Source organism: Balaenoptera musculus, chromosome 1, assembly GCF_009873245.2.
Source record: "Balaenoptera musculus isolate JJ_BM4_2016_0621 chromosome 1, mBalMus1.pri.v3, whole genome shotgun sequence".
Lineage (NCBI taxonomy): Eukaryota > Metazoa > Chordata > Mammalia > Artiodactyla > Balaenopteridae > Balaenoptera > Balaenoptera musculus.
The window spans coordinates 96,703,208-96,721,983 of NC_045785.1; the positions used below are offsets into that span (position 1 = coordinate 96,703,208).

Consider the following 18,776-nt stretch of genomic DNA (forward strand, 5'->3'; position numbering starts at 1 on the left):
CGGCAGGGGCTTTGAAGTCAGACAGGCACTTCATTCATTCACTCACACACTTAACATACGTCTCCTGATGTACACGCCTCTGCTCGGATGTCCCCTCCTCAGAGATGCCTTTCCAGACCATAAAATAGCAGCCTTCCAGCTCACAATCCACCCCGCTCTCTACCCCATGTTATTGTCTTTATAGCAAAAATCACCACTGGCTATTTTATCTGTTTATTTCTTTCTTCAGTATCTGGCCTTTCCACTAGAAATATAACCTCCGCAAGAGGAAACACTTGGCTTATTTTGTTTGCTGCTGTATCCCTCACACCTGGAACAGAGCCTGCTACGGAGAAGGCACTCAGTTAATGTATGTCAAGTCAATGAATGAGTGAGTGAATGAATGAATGAATGAAATGGGCTCTCAAACCCAGGCCTCTCTGACTTCAAAGCCTCTGCCCTTTACCATGAGAGATGACTGTCTTCTTCCAGTGTCCCACCCCCCTTGCTGAGTCTGACCAAGTGGCTTTGGGCAATTCACTTCCTCTCTCTCAGCCTCAGTTTCCTCATATATAAAATGAGAATGTTGCTAGGATCCCTCAAACTTTAATATTCCAAATGTTGGACTCTGCTGTCACATGAGCATATTCACTGGGCACAGACGGTTCTAGTCATGACTGAAACCCAGCCCAGTGTCTCAGCTTGCAAGTTTGCACCGGCACTTTGCTTCCTGCAAACCCAATGGCCTAGGAGGACCCCGGGCCCCCATCCTGCAGTGCAGGTTGTTCGTGCACATCAGTGATGTCTTGGGAAAGAGGAAGAAGCTCATATTGAGCTGATGCCTATGGTTTCCGTGATGCTGCTGTGGGTATCCTTCTCTGGATTTACCAGAAGGTGTTCATTTTGTCCTTGAGCCCACTTAGTTTAAAATGATGCCTTCCTCCCCTCCCCCCTGCTTCTCATGCTGGTGACCAGAGCTGCCACTCACTAATCTATTTATGGGGAAGCATGTTCTCTAATTGGTCAGCCTCAAGATAAATTCTGCAGACTTGCAGGAATCCCCCCCTTGGTTTTCTCCAGTTGTGGCAAGATGAACAGTACGTCATATCTAACGCACAGCAGATTGTTCTGATCAAATCCTGCTGCAGGCTGAGTACCTGCAGAGAGGCTCCGGGCTAAGGTACCTGGTGATTGTGGTTGCAGGAGGGACCCACCCTCACCCTTCTCCCCAGCTCTAGTTTTTAATAAAACTCTTGACGTAAGCTGAGGAGAGATGGGGTAGCTGGACAAGCGACCACTGCATGTGCCTTAGGTTTTGTTCTCCATTTGAGAGCCTGGGGACAGGGACCTACTGACTGGGGAGGGGAAGGGGCTTGTCCTGGCAGCCCAGGCAAGAACACAGGCCTCCCCCTTGCACAACTCCTGCGGGCACCATTGGCTTCTGTAGCACAGGCACCGTAGCAGCCCTGGGGGAGGCTGAGGGCTGGAGGGGCCACAGACACAGAGTCCCACCTTGGAGCACCCTCCAGGACATGATGGAGTGTTCAGCTGACCCACTGTAAAGTTGAATCCCAACAGAGAGCTACATTTCTTGTAGGGGATTCTGAGGTCTTTCAGGCAGGCTGGCTCTGTCCCAGTCACTCCAAAGCCCAAGACCCTGGCTGTGCCTGAGGTGGAAGGGGACAGTCCCTAAAGAATCACTGTCCCCCTTAGATGAGGAAGGCAGGGAAGTGTCACCTGCTTGTGTGGTCCAAGGCCTGGCCTGGGGAGGGCTGGCTAACCCCGCGGACCAGGGTGGACAGTTGTCCCCATCTGCCAGGCCTCCTAGCTTCATTACATGTGTAACGGGATCTGGCCAGCCAGGTCTCCTTGAAGGTCCTTGTGGCTGGAGTCAGCCAGGAGGTCTGGGTCAAGCCCAGCAGGAGGGGCTTCCGCTACACAGGGACCTTGCCCAAGAGTTCAGGTGGCACGTGCGAGGAGAACAGAAGCAGCTCCTTCCCTTAGTAATGGCAGAGCCGCATAATTTACATCCCTAGAAAGATGCAGGGCAACTGCAGGCCGGGGTGTACGTGGTTTAATTTTAAATCCTCCAACCTTCCGTTAATGAGGAGGTGCTTCAAAACAAGCAGAATGTTGGGATCCTTCAAAGGACTCATTTCCTTGGTGCTTTATTTGTTTAAGGGAAGCATGATACACGATGGGGAATGGCAGGAGTAGGGAGGGTTTTGCCTCCCCTGCCCACCTTGTGCAGACATTATCTGCTGTAAAACTGTCACTGAAGGATGGAGAACTGGCTCTTGGCTCTGGTGGCCTTCAGATAATGTCACTGCTGAGTGATGACCCAGGATTTGTTGGCACTGAGCAAACATCTCTAGGGCTCTGCTGCCAGGATCCTTAGCTGAGCCTGGCCGGTGCTCCTGCCTGGGATGCTGGTGTCCAGGGGCTCCACGGTAAGAGCTCTAGCCTTTTTTTCCCCAAACTTTAATGTCCCTCTGAATCACCAAAGGTTTTGTAGAAATACAGAGAATGATTCAGTAGGTCTGGGGTGGGCCTGAGAGTCTGTGTTTCTCACAAGTTCCCATGATGCCACTGGCCCCAAAACTGCATTTTGAATGCAGGTGCTGGCTTCCTGGGTCCCACCAGGTGATTTGACTAAATAGAACACAGGAGGGCTAGGACTTGGCTATACCCTGTGCTGCCCTGGGCGGGAAAGGCCGTGGAGCCCTCCAGATGTTCTTGAACATTCTAGGATCTGTGGTTATGAAAGGGGTCAGTGTTGTCGTGGACGACCCTTTATTTGGGTTTGGTGTATGGTGTCGCGTCTTCCGTCCCATTAGGCTGGCCTTTCTGGTGATGCTCAGGTAAGAAGGCCAGTGGGGAAACTGAGTGTGCAGACCTCGAGCTCCTCAGCGGGCACCTCGATGGGGAGGAAGGCGAGCTCGATGCTCAAGGCCACTGACCAGCCTCTGAGTGAGTGACGGGGAGTGGATGAATCGATTGGGTCGTGTCCGCTTGGGCTCCCCACCTCTCTGGCGTGGTCAGCTAATCCTCTCCTGCTCATCTGGTTTCAGAGGTCCCTGCATGAGAAGGAGCTGACAGCAGCCGAGCCCCACCTTCTCTGCGTGCTGGGGAGCAGGGCTGCATCGCCCAGGTGGCCCAATGCCGAAGAACAGCAAGGTGACCCAGCGCGAGCACAGTAGTGAGCATGTCACGGAGTCGGTGGCCGACCTGCTGGCCCTTGAGGAGCCTGTGGATTATAAGCAGAGCATCCTGAATGTGGCCGGAGAAGCAGGCGGCAAGCAGAAGGTGGCGGAGGGGGAGCTGGATGTGGAGGACCGGCCGGCCTGGAACAGCAAGCTGCAGTACATCCTGGCCCAGATCGGCTTCTCTGTGGGCCTTGGCAACATCTGGAGGTTCCCCTACCTGTGCCAGAAAAATGGAGGAGGTAAGAGGCAGCCCTGCTTGCCCTGGGGGTGCCCTGCAAATGAGCTGGGCTGAGGGGAGAAAAGAGACACCGCTTTGTGAGGCAGAACCAGAGCCCTCGTAGGTTGGAGCTCAGAACTCCAGAGGGAGACTCCCCAGGAATAGCTAAGGGCTAACCGCTCTCAAGAGGCTGCAGGCGTGATGATAAGAATGTGGGCTCTGGCCCTAGACAGCCTGGGTTCAAATCCCAGTGCAGCCACTGGGACCCTGTGCAAGTTGCTTAATTGCTCTGTGCCTTGCTGTTCTGCATTTGGAAAATGGGAATAATAGTAGTTCCTGCCTCACAGGATAGTTGGGAGAATTAAATGAGCTTTACATGTAGAATGCTTACCACTGTATCTGACACAGTAACTATTGGCCATTGTTACTAAATGCGTATAACTGCTGGGCAGTGTTGTAAGCACTTCTTGGATATTAGGCTGAAATACATGAAACTGCTGATATGTGAGTGTCTTGGAACAGCCAAAGCACCAATTTCATATGGTTCAACCATCATGTCCTCCCAAAAAGCCTATGTGAGGAAGAGCTATTCTCATCCTCACTTTAGAAACTGCAAAACAGGCACAGAGAGGTTAGATCACTTGCTCAAGGTCACACAGCTAGTGATAAAGTCAGGATTCAAACCTGGACAGCTTGACCCCAGAGCCTGAACACTTAATCACTATACCCGCAGCCTCCCAGGTAGGAAGGGTCCTCATGCTGCCCCCTGAATTTCAGTCCCCCCAGAGGATCCTGCCCGTGGTATCAAACCCCTTCTACTCACTACTTCTAGCTCCCAGGGTAGGTAGAAGCCCCCAGGCCTTATCCCCCAGCACCTGAATGCAGGCTAGAAAGTTCCAAAGGCAACTTGCTTTGAAACCAGGGGGAAACTAACCAAAAATGAGCAAGGCAAAACCCAATGGACTGAAAACAATGACGCTTCCAAGCTCAGACCTCTGGTCCTGGGAAAGTGATTTGAGTCAGAAGAGAGCTTTCATGCCCCTGAGTCCCTGTGCCCTGGCACCGCCACACTCCAGCCTGAAGGTGTGGCCGCAGCTTTGCAGGCATTTTAACCCTGCTGCCTCCCTCGCTGCCCCGTGGGACTCTCCTCCCAGTGATGGAGCCCTATTCAGGGACCCTCCCTCCCCTCCGGGACACTCTCCCTGGTCCAGAAGACGGAGTCTGGTTGGAGGCTTCCCCTCCTTTGCAGTTTCTAGTGAAGGGCAGGGAGTGAGAACGCCCACCTGACTTAGGCCAGAAACTTCCATCTTGCCACCAGGGCACAGTCTATTCCCTCTATGCTCTCCTTGCTTTGAAGGATCTTTTTTTTCTCCCCCAGTAAATAACTGCCAATCAGAGCTTTCAGTCTGTATGGCATGGCCAGGCCCAGGTCGCTGAGTTGATACAAGACCAGCCCAAAGCAAAGATACAAATGGAAGTGTGTGGTTCCCTTAAGTGCGGTGAGATGTTAAGAGCTCAGAGTACCCGAAACAACTTTGGAGGACACGTTGCATTTGGGGACTCTGGCTGGCAACCTCCAACCTTGTCCTTTGTGGCCGAGATAATCAGTCTGCCTGAGCCCTGATGCTGAATCACAGAGTCCTTCTCCCCACCACACATTCTGCCCGCGCCCCCGCTCCCCCGGGCAGTGTTCTTGCCAAAGTCTGTTAGTTTCCAGTGTCACCAGACAGTTGCCACGGCACCAGACATCACGAACACCCCTGGAAGAAAAGCGTTGTCGGGTCTCAGGACTCTGAGCTCCCCATCCCATGTTCCTACCTTCATTTTCCCATCCTTTCTGACTCCTGGAATCCCTCTTTATCTCTACCTTTAACTCTCCAATATTTTACCGTTTTTATAGTAAGTCATCTTAAATGTTTTTTGGAAGGAGGCAAATTATCACAGGAAGGAGATGGTTGGTCTGAGAGTCAAAACTCTGGTTTTGAGCCCTGGGTGATCCAGTCAAAATTACTTAATTTTGGATGGAAACTCTGGAACTCTGCCTAGCTCTACCAGATGTTGACAGTTTATTCTGCATCCTCTCAGTTTGCTTTTTTTCTCTCTTTATTTTTATGAGAAGGAGGCAAATGGTCATCAGGTGCTTACTATGGGTAAGTCACTCATTTAATCCTCACAACAGCCCTGTGCAGTAGGTATACAGTTGAAGCATATGAAATGGCCATTTTCATAAGTCAAAAATGATCAAATATCAGCAATTTCATATGGTTCTACTTAATATTTTCATCCTCTTTACATAGATGGCAGAACAGTGGCGCAGAGAGATCAAGCAATTTGCCCAAAGTCACACAGCTAGTAAGTGGCAGAGCCAGGATTCAGGCCCAGGAGGTCTGGCTCCGTGATCTGGATCTCAACCCCTACTCAGTGTGCATCTCAACAGGCTGAGATCGAGATGGTCTTTCAAGGCCCAGGGATAACCTTGGGGTTTGCAAGAAGCGAGACATGTATAGACATGTCACACAGCCTCCCGGGTTTTGTATTTCACCCGCAAGTCCTCAGGTCGGGCAAGATGTGCAGGGAGATGTGTCCCTGTCCTTTCCTGCAGATCACTTCTCTCCTCTTCTGCTTCCCTGAGCCGGAGACCAAGAGACAGAACTAGGTTAAAAGACAGAGCCAGGGGTCCTTCAGGCCCTCCTTCTTTTAGGATCGTGATACAGCAGGTTGTTAGTGACAAGTGGAATTTATGTGTGCATGTGACCCTGTGCACCTGTGTGTTTAACGAATTAGATGCCGTTATGTGAGGTGTGGGAGGCTGCTCACCTGGAAGCCTCTCCTGATTAGCTCCATGGGACTCACACCCCTCCCTCAGGACACATGTGCTCAGTTGGCCGTGTGTGATGTGTGTGCATGCACTGACATTGCTCGTGTGAACCTGAGGGTCCCGCAGCTCTCTTGGGATAGCGTCTGTGCCTTCTGTTGCCCTGATATCCCCACTGCACACACCTGGTACAGGGTAGATAACAGCTGACTGTTGCCAAGTGCCGGGTCGTGCGCCCCGGAGATGCCCGACCCCCTGGACTCATTGGCAGTTTGGGCACATGTTGGGGGGACAGGTGTCCACAGAGTATGTCAGGAGGTGGCTGTGTCTGTCTCTGAGTCTAGCCTCGTGAGTGGGAGGCATTGACATACATCTGGATCCTCCTTTAGTGTTTCGGGTCAGGGGAGCCAAGGGCTAGAAGGAGGTCTGGGCGGCCGGTGTGTGGTAGGTCGCACGTGTGAGCCAGACCATTCCTGGAGGAGCACAGGGACTGGTGACGGTCTGAGGGCGATTGGAGATGTGGCCGATGCTGTAGGGCCTGGCTGCCACCCCTCCCTTGCCCTGCTGCTGTGCTGCAGACACCCTCCGACATCCCTCCCTCCTCCCCAGGTGCCTACCTGGTGCCCTACCTGGTGCTGCTGATCATCATTGGGATCCCGCTCTTCTTCCTGGAGCTGGCTGTGGGCCAGAGGATCCGCCGCGGCAGCATCGGCGTGTGGCACTATGTGTGCCCCCGCCTGGGCGGCATCGGCTTCTCCAGCTGCATAGTGAGTCGGGGGCTGGTGGCGGGCACTAGCCAGGAGGCAGAGGGGCTGCTCTTGGGCACAGGGTTTACAGACCAGAGTCCTGGGCGGGGGTGAGGGCAGGGAGGGAGACCCTCATCATGAGAATTGCAGCCAGCTGGTGTCTCAGGGCCACATATTTCCTAAACCGAAAGTTGGCACCACTCTCTGATGGTCTAATATTTGGGATTATTATGAAGGAGGAAAGGCCGGGGACATCTCCGCCAGAGTTCTCTGGGGACATGTGGACCATCCCAGATTCCCCTCTCTGCCTACCAGCCCATCAGCTCTCTGTGAGGGAGGCCCATCCTTTTTCCTGGGTCAAAGAGTATTTTATTTGGGTAAGTGGGTGGCACGAGAAAAGGCAGCCCTGGGGTATGGCGTCTCCTTGCCAGTTTGCTGTGCGCATGAGCAGACTGGGAGAAGGACTCAGGAGCCTGGGGCTGACCCAGGAGGGGTGAGGCTTTGGAACAGTGGGAGACAGGGAGACCCCACTGGCCTGGATGGGGAACTCCATGAGAGCGCCAGGCTGATCCACGGGGCAGCAGACGAGGTCCTGCTTAGTTAGCTCTCTAGGTGAGGAAACCGAGCCTCCCTTAAGGGCAAAGCCCGCAGGTGCCCACGCTCACACCTGGGATAAAAACTGGAATCTGCTTCTGGAAGGGACTGAGGATCTGTCAGCCCCGGCAGCAGGGCCAGCCCAAACCTGCCTCACTCAGCGACTGGGAGAGATCACCTCTACACAGGTTGACATGGCTGAATACAGCACCCTCTGCTGGGGCTGGCCGGGTGTATATGCATGAGTGTGAATGGTCTGCCCCTTGGACTAAAAGCATCCAAGTAAAGATAGTGAGTGTCTCTCCTTCTGTATTCCACATAAGGTGTGCTGTAGGAGTGTCTGCTTGTGCATACCCGGGCTTAGGTGAGATTAATAAAGCAAGGGGCTCTCAGCTCTCACACTGCCCAGCAGTGTCACTGATGCATCATATAGCCGTGCCCCTGAAGATAGAAGGGATCTCTTGACATCCAAAGTGGATGCAGCAAATCTCTGCATGTAAAAGCATTGCTTTCAAAGAAACCCCTTGAACCCTCAGTCAGAATCCACGTGCTCCTATTTTAAATACAATTCTACCAAGGTTGGTTATCATGTTTCCAAGAACGAGAAGTGATGTCTTTCTAGAAGCAGACTGCTGAGAGTACCGAAGAGAAAGTAGCATCCCGAGAGAAGGAAAGACATAGGAAGCCAATAAGAAGCATTTACAAAACCTCAAAAAGCGCAGCAGTCCAGGGCCATTTACTGTAGCGGCAGTAGCTATACATGCCTCCATAGCCCTGGAGGGCAGCTCTGGAATTGTAATCCTGAGTCATCAGGAAATGATGGGGAAGTGCTTCAGGCGTCTTAGAAGAATTTCAAACTGGAGAGGATTAACATTTTAAGAGTTTACTGCTTAAAGGAGAGAACTTTAATATCTGAAACATTCCTCTGTGGATTCCCCAAATAGCAGATGAGTGGAGGATTAGGAGCAGACCCTCAGCTGCCACTGTCCCATCATCCCATCCCTCCTCCCCCTCCTCCAAGGCTGTGCGTGGGGAGGCGCGTGGGGATGGAGTTGCCTGTAGCCTCTGTGACCCCCATGGACCCCCGTCTGCAGGTCTGCCTCTTTGTTGGGCTGTACTATAATGTGATCATCGGGTGGAGCATCTTCTATTTCTTCAAGTCTTTCCAGTACCCGCTGCCCTGGAGTGAGTGCCCTGTCGCCAGGAATGGGACCGTGGCAGGCAAGTATGGTTCTTCTGAGGAACCCACCTGGGGATTCCAGCCAGCTCTGTCCCAGGAAGGAGTTGAAGGAGCCTAAGAGGCTAAGGCACAGATTTGGGATTTCATTGACTTGCTGTGTCACCTTGGATAAGCCACCTACCCTCTCTGATCCTCATTTCCCCTTCTGATGATCTCTTGCCAGCCTATCCCACAGAGTTCTTACAGGGATTGAATGAAATAGTGAGTGTAGGTATAACTCTGGAGATTGTGACTTTTGTTTAGTTATTATTAACTACCCTAGGTTACTCTAATACCATCCTATCTGGAAACAACCTTAATTTGCATGCCAGTCCCCTAAAGGGCTGGCTGACTTATCCCACCCACAGATGGGTAAACTGAGGCCCAGAAACAACTTTCCCATGGTCACACCACTGATTTAACCAAGGATCAAGGATGAGAATGCAGGTCTCCAGCTCCTCGCTCAGAACCGTTCCCAAGGAACTTGAGGCCAGTTCTGCCTAATCTTTCCTGCCCTCCACGGATGGATGTGGGCAGGGGGATGACATGAGTGGGAATTCAGTCAGATCAGTGTATCCTGAAGCCTCCCAGGCCCCTTGGGATCCCAGGAGTCCTCAGGGTCTGGCAGATCCTGGCTAACCCAGAACAATATCATTCTTCCCTGCTGCCCATGCTCAGCTGCCCTGGGTGGGGGTCAAGTGGAGGAGGTGGTCCCACGGGCCCCTCCACCGAGACCCTGTCGCCTTTGCTGCCGTTTCAGTGGTGGAGCCAGAGTGTGAGAAGAGCTCGGCCACTACCTACTTCTGGTACCGAGAGGCACTGGACATCTCCAACTCCATCTCAGAGAGCGGGGGCCTCAACTGGAAGATGACCCTGTGTCTCCTCGTGGCCTGGAGCATCGTGGGCATGGCCGTTGTCAAGGGCATCCAGTCCTCGGGGAAGGTGAGTGGTGGGGGGGGCACCCACACCTACACGGGGGAAGGGGTGCCACAGAAAAGTGTGGAAGGCAGGGGTGGAGAACTCTGGGTCGCCCCTGCAGGGTTCTTTGGGTGGGCTTGGCCTCTGGATGGCTCAGGATGAGGACACAGGCCCCTGTGGAGGTGATGGGAGCGTCATAGCCACAGCACTGTTCCCTGTGGACAGCCCGCCAGGGATGGGCTTGTGGAAAATCACTGCCTTGACCCCAGCTGCCTCCGTGCGCAGATAACTCCGGGTTGCTCCCACAGACTTTAAAGAGAAGGAAAACCAGGAGTACTGAGCTAGGACATTCGGCTAGACCCTAGCCCTTCAGCTTCCCTAGCAAGAGCCCTAGAAGAGCCTGCTCAGCAATTTTTGGTGAAAACCAACAGCTCAGTGTATCTACAACTGATGGGCTCTGTGAACGGGGGGGTACTGTGAGTGAAGGGGGATTTGGGGGCCTCTGAGGGTGCAGACCAGCCAAGCCCCACACACACCTTCTCCCAGTAGGTCAGATTCCCTTCAAATAAGGGCACTTTCTTCTTTGTCATGTGTCAGTATTCGTGGACTGCCAGGGCTGGAAAAGATGTTAGAGATCCTATAGCCCAATCCACCCATTTTACAGACGAAGAAACTGAGGTTCCAGAGGTGGGGGGAAATATCTCACCTGAGATCAGGCAGCCAGTCAACCCCAGGGCTGGAACTAGAATCCTGGCTGTCTGTCTGTCTGAGGCTCCAGGCTCTATGGTGGATTTGATGAGCAGGGAAGCTAAGCCCTGGAAAGGTAGCATGGTCTCAGGCACCACCTCTTCTCTCTCCAAAGGCCAAAATAGTAGCTGGCACTTCATGGCACTGATCAGGCACTGCCACATGTATGAGTGCATTTGGGCCACAACAATCTTAGGAGTTAGGAGTTATTTTACCCACTTTATAGATGAGGAAATGGAGGCACCCCGAGGTTAAATAAATAGCTCAAGGTCATGTGGTTGGAAAATGGTAGTCAGGATCAGAACTCAGGTTGTCTAGCTCTGGACCTGCGTGCTTTTAACCTTACACCATCCTCCCTGAACAGCCTTCTTGGTTTGTTTCAGTGCAGCAAACTTTTTGTAAGCATCTCCTTTGTGGGAGGCTCTGTGCCAGGCCCATGGAGATATAGAAATGTTCAAGAAATGCATGTGCTAGAAAGTAGCATTTAATTTATAATCACAAGAGGCAGGACCTTCTTCTGATGCTTTTGCTTGGGAGCCATGCCTATAACCTCCTGGATGCCTTCTGTCAAAGGAGCTCTAAGGACAGGGGAGATCCTGAGGGGGTCCACTGGAGTCAGGGACAGAAAAGCAGGCATGAGATATGAAAAAATGAAGAGCGGGGAGCAAAGGGTTCCTCGCCCCCTTGGCGGCCCTTGGGGGCGCGGAGGCCGCGAGCCCAGCCCCACCAGCCCTTGAAAGGAGAAAACAAGCCTCAGGCACAGCCATGCTGACTCCAGCTTGTCTGTGTGGCTGCTTCTGCCTTGGCTCGATGCCAGACGTGCAGTGGGTTTGGCCCCGTGCCCAGGGGTCCCGGGGCTCTGCTTTCTGCTGCCATCAGAGGAGGCGCGTGTACCCCAGCTGCGAGCAGGGAGGCGGGTGCCAGCCGCAGGAGGGGCTCTGGCCCACAGTGGGTCCCTGTCCTCTCTGCAGGTGATGTATTTCAGCTCCCTCTTTCCCTACGTGGTGCTGGCCTGCTTCCTGGTCCGGGGGCTGCTGCTGCGGGGGGCCGTCGACGGCATCCTACACATGTTCACTCCCAAGGTAAGGGTCTCGGGCTCCCCAGGAACACAGGAAGCTCTTCTGGGCCTCGTCTGCTTCACGCAGTTTAACACTGCCTGAGGACGCGCTGTGCGGCGGGCACTGTGGTGGGCGCTGGAGGGAGGCACCAGGGAAGCGGGCATGGGCCCTGCCTGTGTGGTTCCAAGGAGAGCGACAGGGCAGGGACACCACATCAGTATGGGTGAAATCAGAAAACACTTCAGGGAGGAGATGATATCTGAAACAAGCCTCAGGGAGCAGATAGGATTTCAGTGGGCGGCAGTAGGACGTTGCAGTCAAAAGAACTGTATGAGCGAGAGTGTGGAAAAGCGCTGGGCGTGCTTGGGGCCATGGTGTGAAGTCAGTTTTGGCTCGGGTTGTGGGGGGGAGGGCGTGGTTTCACTGAGTGGATCTGTGACAGCAGGAACCAAGGAGATGCCTAAGAGAAGAAAGCTTCCTGGGAATCCCAAATTGTACCCCAATCAGGGGAATGAGGTTACTATCATATTAAAGATAAAAGAGCACGTGGATAGACATTTTACCCTTACCAAAGCTATCCACATCTCTCATTAGATCCTCCCAGTAGCCCAGTGCGGGATGAGCAGGACCGTGGTGCATGGTGTCCTGAAGGTGGACACCTATACTCCTTAGGAAAATGGAAACAGCCAGTTTCCTAAGCATGGTCTCTGCCCACCAGGTGGCCCTGCCTCTCTGTTGCCCTCCAGACCACTGGGCACAGCTGGCATGAGCCAGTCCACTGAGGAATAAGAGAATTTCAGATGCAGAAAAGGCATGCCCTTCAATGTAACCCTAAGCAAAGTACATTAGTCGCCCCAGCAGGCAGGCTGGGAAGTCCACCTCCAAATGCCAGCTGATCAGTAAGCAACATCAGGGGCCTGCTGAGGCTCCAGTCCACAGGCACAGGGTCAGAACCCTGCCAGGCCAGCTTAAGGCCCTCAACACTGTCCCTCAGTAGTGCCATCTCACTCATGTGTGCGCACGCATACACACGCCCATACACACATACACACACATACACACACGCATTAATGCTTACACAGAAAGTTCATACAAATGGCACAGGGAGAAGAATACAGATCTAATGGTGTTTGAAATCCCCGTTCCCTCCCAATTCCCCTGCTCTGCAGCTGCAAACAGCTCCTGATGTTTGGGGGTGGGGGAGGTGGGTAGCAATAGGCAGGACACAGACCCCTCCATATCCACTGGACAGAGCATATGGGCCCTCAGCGTTCTTGGATGTAACACTCTAGGTTTCTACGTGAACAAGCACGGAGGTCTGCTCTATGGAGCACTTAGTGATCTCCCGAGGCATGAGTGTGACTACCGAGCCACTTGGCTGGGGTAGGGTTGTTGTGAACATGTGATGTCTGACAAAGAAGAGAAAAATGCAAACCTGGTTTCTTTGGGGGAAAACAGCCGTGAGATGAAAGCCGATGGTTTTTACGAATGAATTCAACTGTATTTCTAGAACCGTGATCAGTCTAATGTGTTCACTTGAGTCTTTCCATTATACTTTATTGAGCTTTATGAGAAAATTATATACTCTGGAGATGTTAATAAACATGGAGATTCACACAGGTCTCCAAATGGTCCGCTGGGTGGTGCTAAGAGAGCCTGGTACTTAACTCAGAAGCCAGTGGAACCGATTCATAAGATCAGTTGCCAGTCCCAGCACACACAATACTGCTCCCCTTCTGATTCAGACACTCTTTAAAACATTTTTTTAAGTGAAACATCTCAGACATATAAACACACATATAATAATATAATAAACATTCTTAAGAAATAAAATATTACAGATGTCATAAAAGTGCCTGTGTAGCCGGCCCTCATCCCATTCTCTTCCCTTCCCTAAAATAATCACTATCTTGAATTTGTGGTTTAACCTAATACATTTTTAAAATTTTGTAATACATATATGTGTATACTTAAACAGGATGTAGCATATGTGCATACTTTTAATCTTTATTGTATTGTATGCAACCTTCTGCAACTTGCTTTTATTTTTGCTAAACACTCTTTTGAGATTTTAGCTATATTGATATATGGAGCTCTAGTGCATCCGTTTTCATGACTGTATTGTATTCCACTGTGGCACTAAACTAAAATTTATTTATTCATTCTCTAATTGATGGTCATTTAAGTTGTGTCCAGTTCTCACCATTGCTAATAATGCTAATAAACATTATGACACAGGTCTTCATGTGGACACGTTTCTCTCGGCATATATGTTTTGGAGTGGAATTGCCATCTTAAAGGGTATATGTGTCTTCAGTTTTACTAGATGTTGGCTGAGTTGCTCTCCAAAGTGGTTGCATCTATCGATATTAACACTCCCACCAGTTGTATATGAGAGACCCAGTTGCTCCACATGTGTTACACTGCAATTTTTGCCAATCAGGTGGATGCAGAAAGGTTGATGTACACTTTGAATAACAGGGGCGCTCCTTTCCCAAAGCTTTTCCTGGATGTTCAGGATACAGTGTGGTTCCACTTTAGCATTTGCAGAGGCCCCAAGTCTTCACGAGGTGAAACTTAAATCAAATCCAGAAGGCCCTAGAGGAGCCAAGTCACCAAGAACCAGCAGGTTTGGTCCCTGGTCCATCTAGCTCTTGTGACCTTCAGGTATGGATAGAGCCTGTGGGGCCCATCTTGAGACCTTGTCCGCTGAGCAGTGCCATGGGGCAGCTCCTGCCCTTGACCCTGGAGGGATGTATTGAGCAGGGAAGGGGAGGCTTGAGGGTGTCAGAGGCCAAACCCCTCCATCAAGGATCTCCTTCACAGCCTGTGTCACCATTTGTTTTAGGCAGGTGAGGCCCAGTGGTGATGGCTGGGGTGAAGTTCCTGTTTACAAATCCTTCCAAGTCATCTGCAAAAAGTGTGGACCCATTCTCAGACACAAATGTCTGACTGTCCATACATGGCAAGCTACTGTTGCAGAGCTGGGACTGTTTCAGCATGGGATTGGTGAGATATGAGCAACCCGGGAGCCATTTCAAGTCCTGGCTCTAGTATAGTGCTGTAGAGTGCCAGGGTCACTGCACACAGCTGCCCAGCCTGTGCACTGCTCCATTCATATCGACCACAATGTAAATGACATCACCAGGGGGTCATGCCATTTGGCAGCCATGGGACAGTCCAAGCAGATTTTTGGCCAGGGCATCTCAAAATCTACCTGAAAGAAGCATAGGCCCTCCATGGGTATGCTGAATAACCAGGAAGATGCCCCCTCCTATAGAGTCTTCCAACATCAGAAATAATCCAAGCTAGAGGACCTGGGCTCTCAGTCCATGCCTTCAAGCAGTTATTAAGTGTGATGAATGCAGTGTGGCCAGGATACCATGATGACCCACTAGCAGTTTTGATGGGACAGTAGCTCATGTTAATGGCTAACGAACTTCTTAAATTCCTTGGGCTACTTCTTTCTGAATTATTCTTTCCATCCAGTTAAAACCCGAGTCGCTATGGGGTACCATACGACTAATCATGTGATTTGCTCAATATAAAATGGATTATGATAGATTTTGTAACCACCAAAACTTCCAGGGAATATTTATCAAAATTACAACTGTTCACGTCGCTTGGCCCAGCAATTCCACTTCTAGGTATTTGTCCTACAGATGTACTCACCCACAAAATGATCTGTGCATAATATTGGTCATTGCAGCATTTGTTTTAGTAGCAAGAGAGTGAAAACAACCTGAATGACCATCATTTATTTCTTTCTTCATTCAATAAAGGTTCATTGAATTCCTGTTATGTTCTGGCACTGCTGTGGGTTCTGGGATCCAGCAGTGAACAAAGCAGATAAACTTCCTGGCGCTGTTGGAGCTTATATTTTAGTAACAGGAGACAGATAATGTAAGACAAAGGAGTTGTTGGATGGTGTCGCTAAGGAGAAAAATAAAGCAGAGAAAGAAGGATTCGGGGCACCGGGGAGAGTTTTGCTTAGCTAGTGTGCTCAAGGAAGGCCTCCCCGAGAAAGTGATATTGGAGTGAAGACTCGATGGAGGTGAGGGGGCAGGCCATGTGGATATTTGGAAGTAGCACATCCCATTCTAAACAGAGAGAACAATAACTGAAGAGCCCTTAAGTTTGTACGTGTCTGTCATTCTCAAAGAGGCTGTGGTGGCTGGAGCGGGAGGGGAGAAAGATAGGACCTGTGGCCACGGGACCAGTGGGGAGCCAGACCAGGAGGGTCCTGTAGGCCAGGTAAGGACTCTGGTGTTTCCTTGCGGTGAAATGGGGGCCACTGGACAGTTCTGAGCAGAGGAGTGACATGATCTGACTTCTGTCTTCCGAGGATCACTCTGGTTGCCATTGAGAATCTGAGGGAGCAAGGGTAGACTAGGGAGAAGCCTCCATCCAGGTGCTAGAATTCATCCAGGTGGGAGGGGACTGGCTGGAGCCCAGGTGATGTCAATGGAAGAGATGAGAAGTGGTCAGATTGAGGCTATATTCAGAAAGCAGAGTCAACAGGATTTGCTGCTGGATTGGATGTGAGATGTGAGAGAGAGGGTGACAAGGATGACCGCAAGGCCTTTTGCCTGAGCGACCAGGAGGATGTGTTTGGGGGGCGCAGGTTTGGTGAGGAACACCGAGAGTACTGTTTTGAACATGGCGGGTCTAAAACATCTAAGAGATATCCAAGTGGAGAAGCTGAGTGGGTGGTTGGATAGATGAGTCTGGAGGTCACGTGGAAGTATAAATTTGGGAGTCTGAGAATTTGAAGTCGTGGACTGGTTACAGTCACATAGTGAACATAGAGAAGAGGACTAAACACTGAACACTGGGGTCCCAGTGTTTAGAGGTTGGGGGAGAGATAGTCAATGAGGGCGGAGGAGAAATGAGAGAGATAGAGCGAGATAGAGAGGTTCATCCCAGAGGCCAAGTGGAGAAAGTGCTCTAAGAAGGAGGGAATGGTCAGCCAGGTCCAAAGCTGCCGAGAGGTCAGGTGATGAGGACTGAGACATGGCCCATGTGCTTGGCAGCAGGGGGTCACTGGCACCTCAACAAGAGCTGTTTTGGTGGCATGCTGGGGACAAAGTCTAGTAACAGTGGGTTCAAGGGAAAATGGGAGGGGAGGAACTGGAGGCAAGTAATAAAGACCACTGATTTTCAGGAGGTTTGCTGTAAGGAGAGCAGAGGAACAGGAAATGGGGTGGTAACCAGAGAGGACCATGGGATCAAAGGTGTCATTTCAGAATTTTATATGATGATGAAAATAATCCATCATACATTGCTGGTGGGAATGTAAAATGGTGCAGCCGCTTTGGAACAGTCTCGCAGTTCCTCAGAAGGTTACACAAAGTTAGCGTATGACCCAGCAACTCCACTCCTAGGCGCATATCCAAGAGAACTGAAAACATATGTTCAAAAATTTGTGCGCAAGTGTTCATAGCAGCATTGTTCATAATAGCCAAAAGTAGACACAACTCAAATGTCCATCAACTGATGAATGGAAAAATAAAAGGTAGTATGTTCATACGATGGAACGTTAGCTGGCCATACAAAGGAATGAAGTACATGCTACAATATGGATGAATTCATCCTTGAAGACATTATGCTGAGGGAAAGAAGCCGGTCACAAAAGACCACATATTGTGTGATTCTGTTTATATAAAATGTCCAGAATAGGTGATTCTGTAGAGACAGAAAACAGATTAGTGGTCGCTTGTGAGGAGGTTGGGGGAGAAATGGGGAGTAACTGTTAACGGTATGGGCTTTCATTTTGGGGTGATGGAGATGTTCCAAAATTGATTGTGGGAATGCTGTGCAACTCTGTGATATACTAAAAACCATTGAACTGTACACTTTTTTCAAAAATCCAAAAAAGAGAGGGAAATTGATGCTATAGGAGAGGAGGGAAGCAAAGTCCTTGAATAAGCAGGAGAGATGGGACCCAGTGCCCAGGTGGAGGAGTTGGTCTTAGCTTGGAGCACACACTGTCCCCGTAGGAGCAGGAGGGATGGGCCAGCCTGTGGCACAGATGCTGGCAGCTGAGAAGCGGTGGCGAGGATATTCTCACTGTGGGAGCTTTCTTCTCATTGGGTCATTTTTCTCTGTGAAGTAGGCAGCAAGGTCATCAGCTGAGAGTAGGGATGGTGGGGGAGGGGTTGGAGGTCTAAGGAAGGGTGAGTGTGACGTAATTGTGTACCAGATGGGGATGCATGCACACGGGGGTGGAGGGGGCAGGAGCTGGAGGTCAGGGGTGGGGGGAGCAGGGAAGGCAGCCAGCATGGTTCCAGTTCTACGGTGGACAGTTCTTCATATTTTACCATCTCTGTAGGCAGGCTGTTCTCACAATCAGTGAGACACTTAGAACAATCACATGTTTTCCAGCAGTCAGTACTTACTATGTGAGGCACCTTACGTATATTAACTCATTTAAACTCATGACAATTCTAGAAGTATTATTATTATCACCGCTTTCCACATGGGGAAACTGAAGCACAGAGAAGTTAAATAATTAGTTCAAGGTCCCATGTGTCCTGGGCCCAAGGTGTGCATTGTGTCCAGCTATGCTTGCTGCTTGGGGGCAGGCCCAGAGTAGACGGGGGGTTCGTCATCACCAGGGTCAGGAGCTTATCAAGCGATGACAATGGAGAGATGGCAGGGGAGATGAGAGTGTAAGCAAGGAGTGACGAGAAGGATGGACATTGACTAAGCCAGTGACGAAGGAAAGTTAGGATACAAACAGGGTGAGGGGCAGTGAAATGGAGGTAGGCCAAAGGATTGGAGGTTCCAGCAGGGCTGAAGAATTTTTAGAGTTTAGATACTAGAGGTGAGCTGGAAAGATGGGGTGCTTTGGAGTATGGGACCCTTAAAAACTGAGGTTTAATTGGAGCACAGCTAGTAGTCATGACAAAGGCCATGGCATGACCATAGGAGTGGGGGAAGGCGAAGAGTACTGGAAGTGTTGTAGGAAAATGGGGCCTGAGAGGATGGTCATGGCCCAGGTCTCGGGTGAGTCCCTGGGATGGGCTGCCAAGGGAGGGTCCTTGACTTCACGCAGGAAAGAATTCAAGAGCGAGCCATCCGTAAAGTGAAAGCAGGTTTACTGAGATACACAACGGGTCTCAGGAGGCCCCGAGGGGTGGGGTGGTTAGTTTTTATGGGCTGGGTAATTTCATAGGCTAACGTGTGGGAGGATTATTCCAGCTATTTTGGGAAAGGGGCGGGGATTTCCAGGAACTGGGCCATCACCCACCTTTTGGCCTTTTATGCTTGGCCTG

The 18,776-nt window shown here is 50.9% G+C and overlaps 1 protein-coding gene across 3 annotated transcripts in view; it reads left to right on the forward strand.

Moving 5' to 3' along the window:
- The window catches only part of SLC6A17 (solute carrier family 6 member 17), a 50,695-nt gene that overhangs the window by 13,461 nt on the left and 18,458 nt on the right, over nucleotides 1-18,776 (forward strand). For 2 of the 3 annotated variants that reach the window (XM_036825993.1, XM_036825984.1), the window contains 6 exons: nucleotides 230-349; nucleotides 3,051-3,424; nucleotides 6,827-6,984; nucleotides 8,652-8,778; nucleotides 9,537-9,718; nucleotides 11,413-11,523. In XM_036825993.1, the coding sequence (XP_036681888.1) occupies nucleotides 3,139-3,424; nucleotides 6,827-6,984; nucleotides 8,652-8,778; nucleotides 9,537-9,718; nucleotides 11,413-11,523 (864 nt within the window). In that variant the 5' untranslated portion in view covers nucleotides 230-349; nucleotides 3,051-3,138. The remainder of the gene's footprint in view (nucleotides 1-229; nucleotides 350-3,050; nucleotides 3,425-6,826; nucleotides 6,985-8,651; nucleotides 8,779-9,536; nucleotides 9,719-11,412; nucleotides 11,524-18,776) is intronic. The other variant, XM_036826001.1, reaches the window with a different exon arrangement.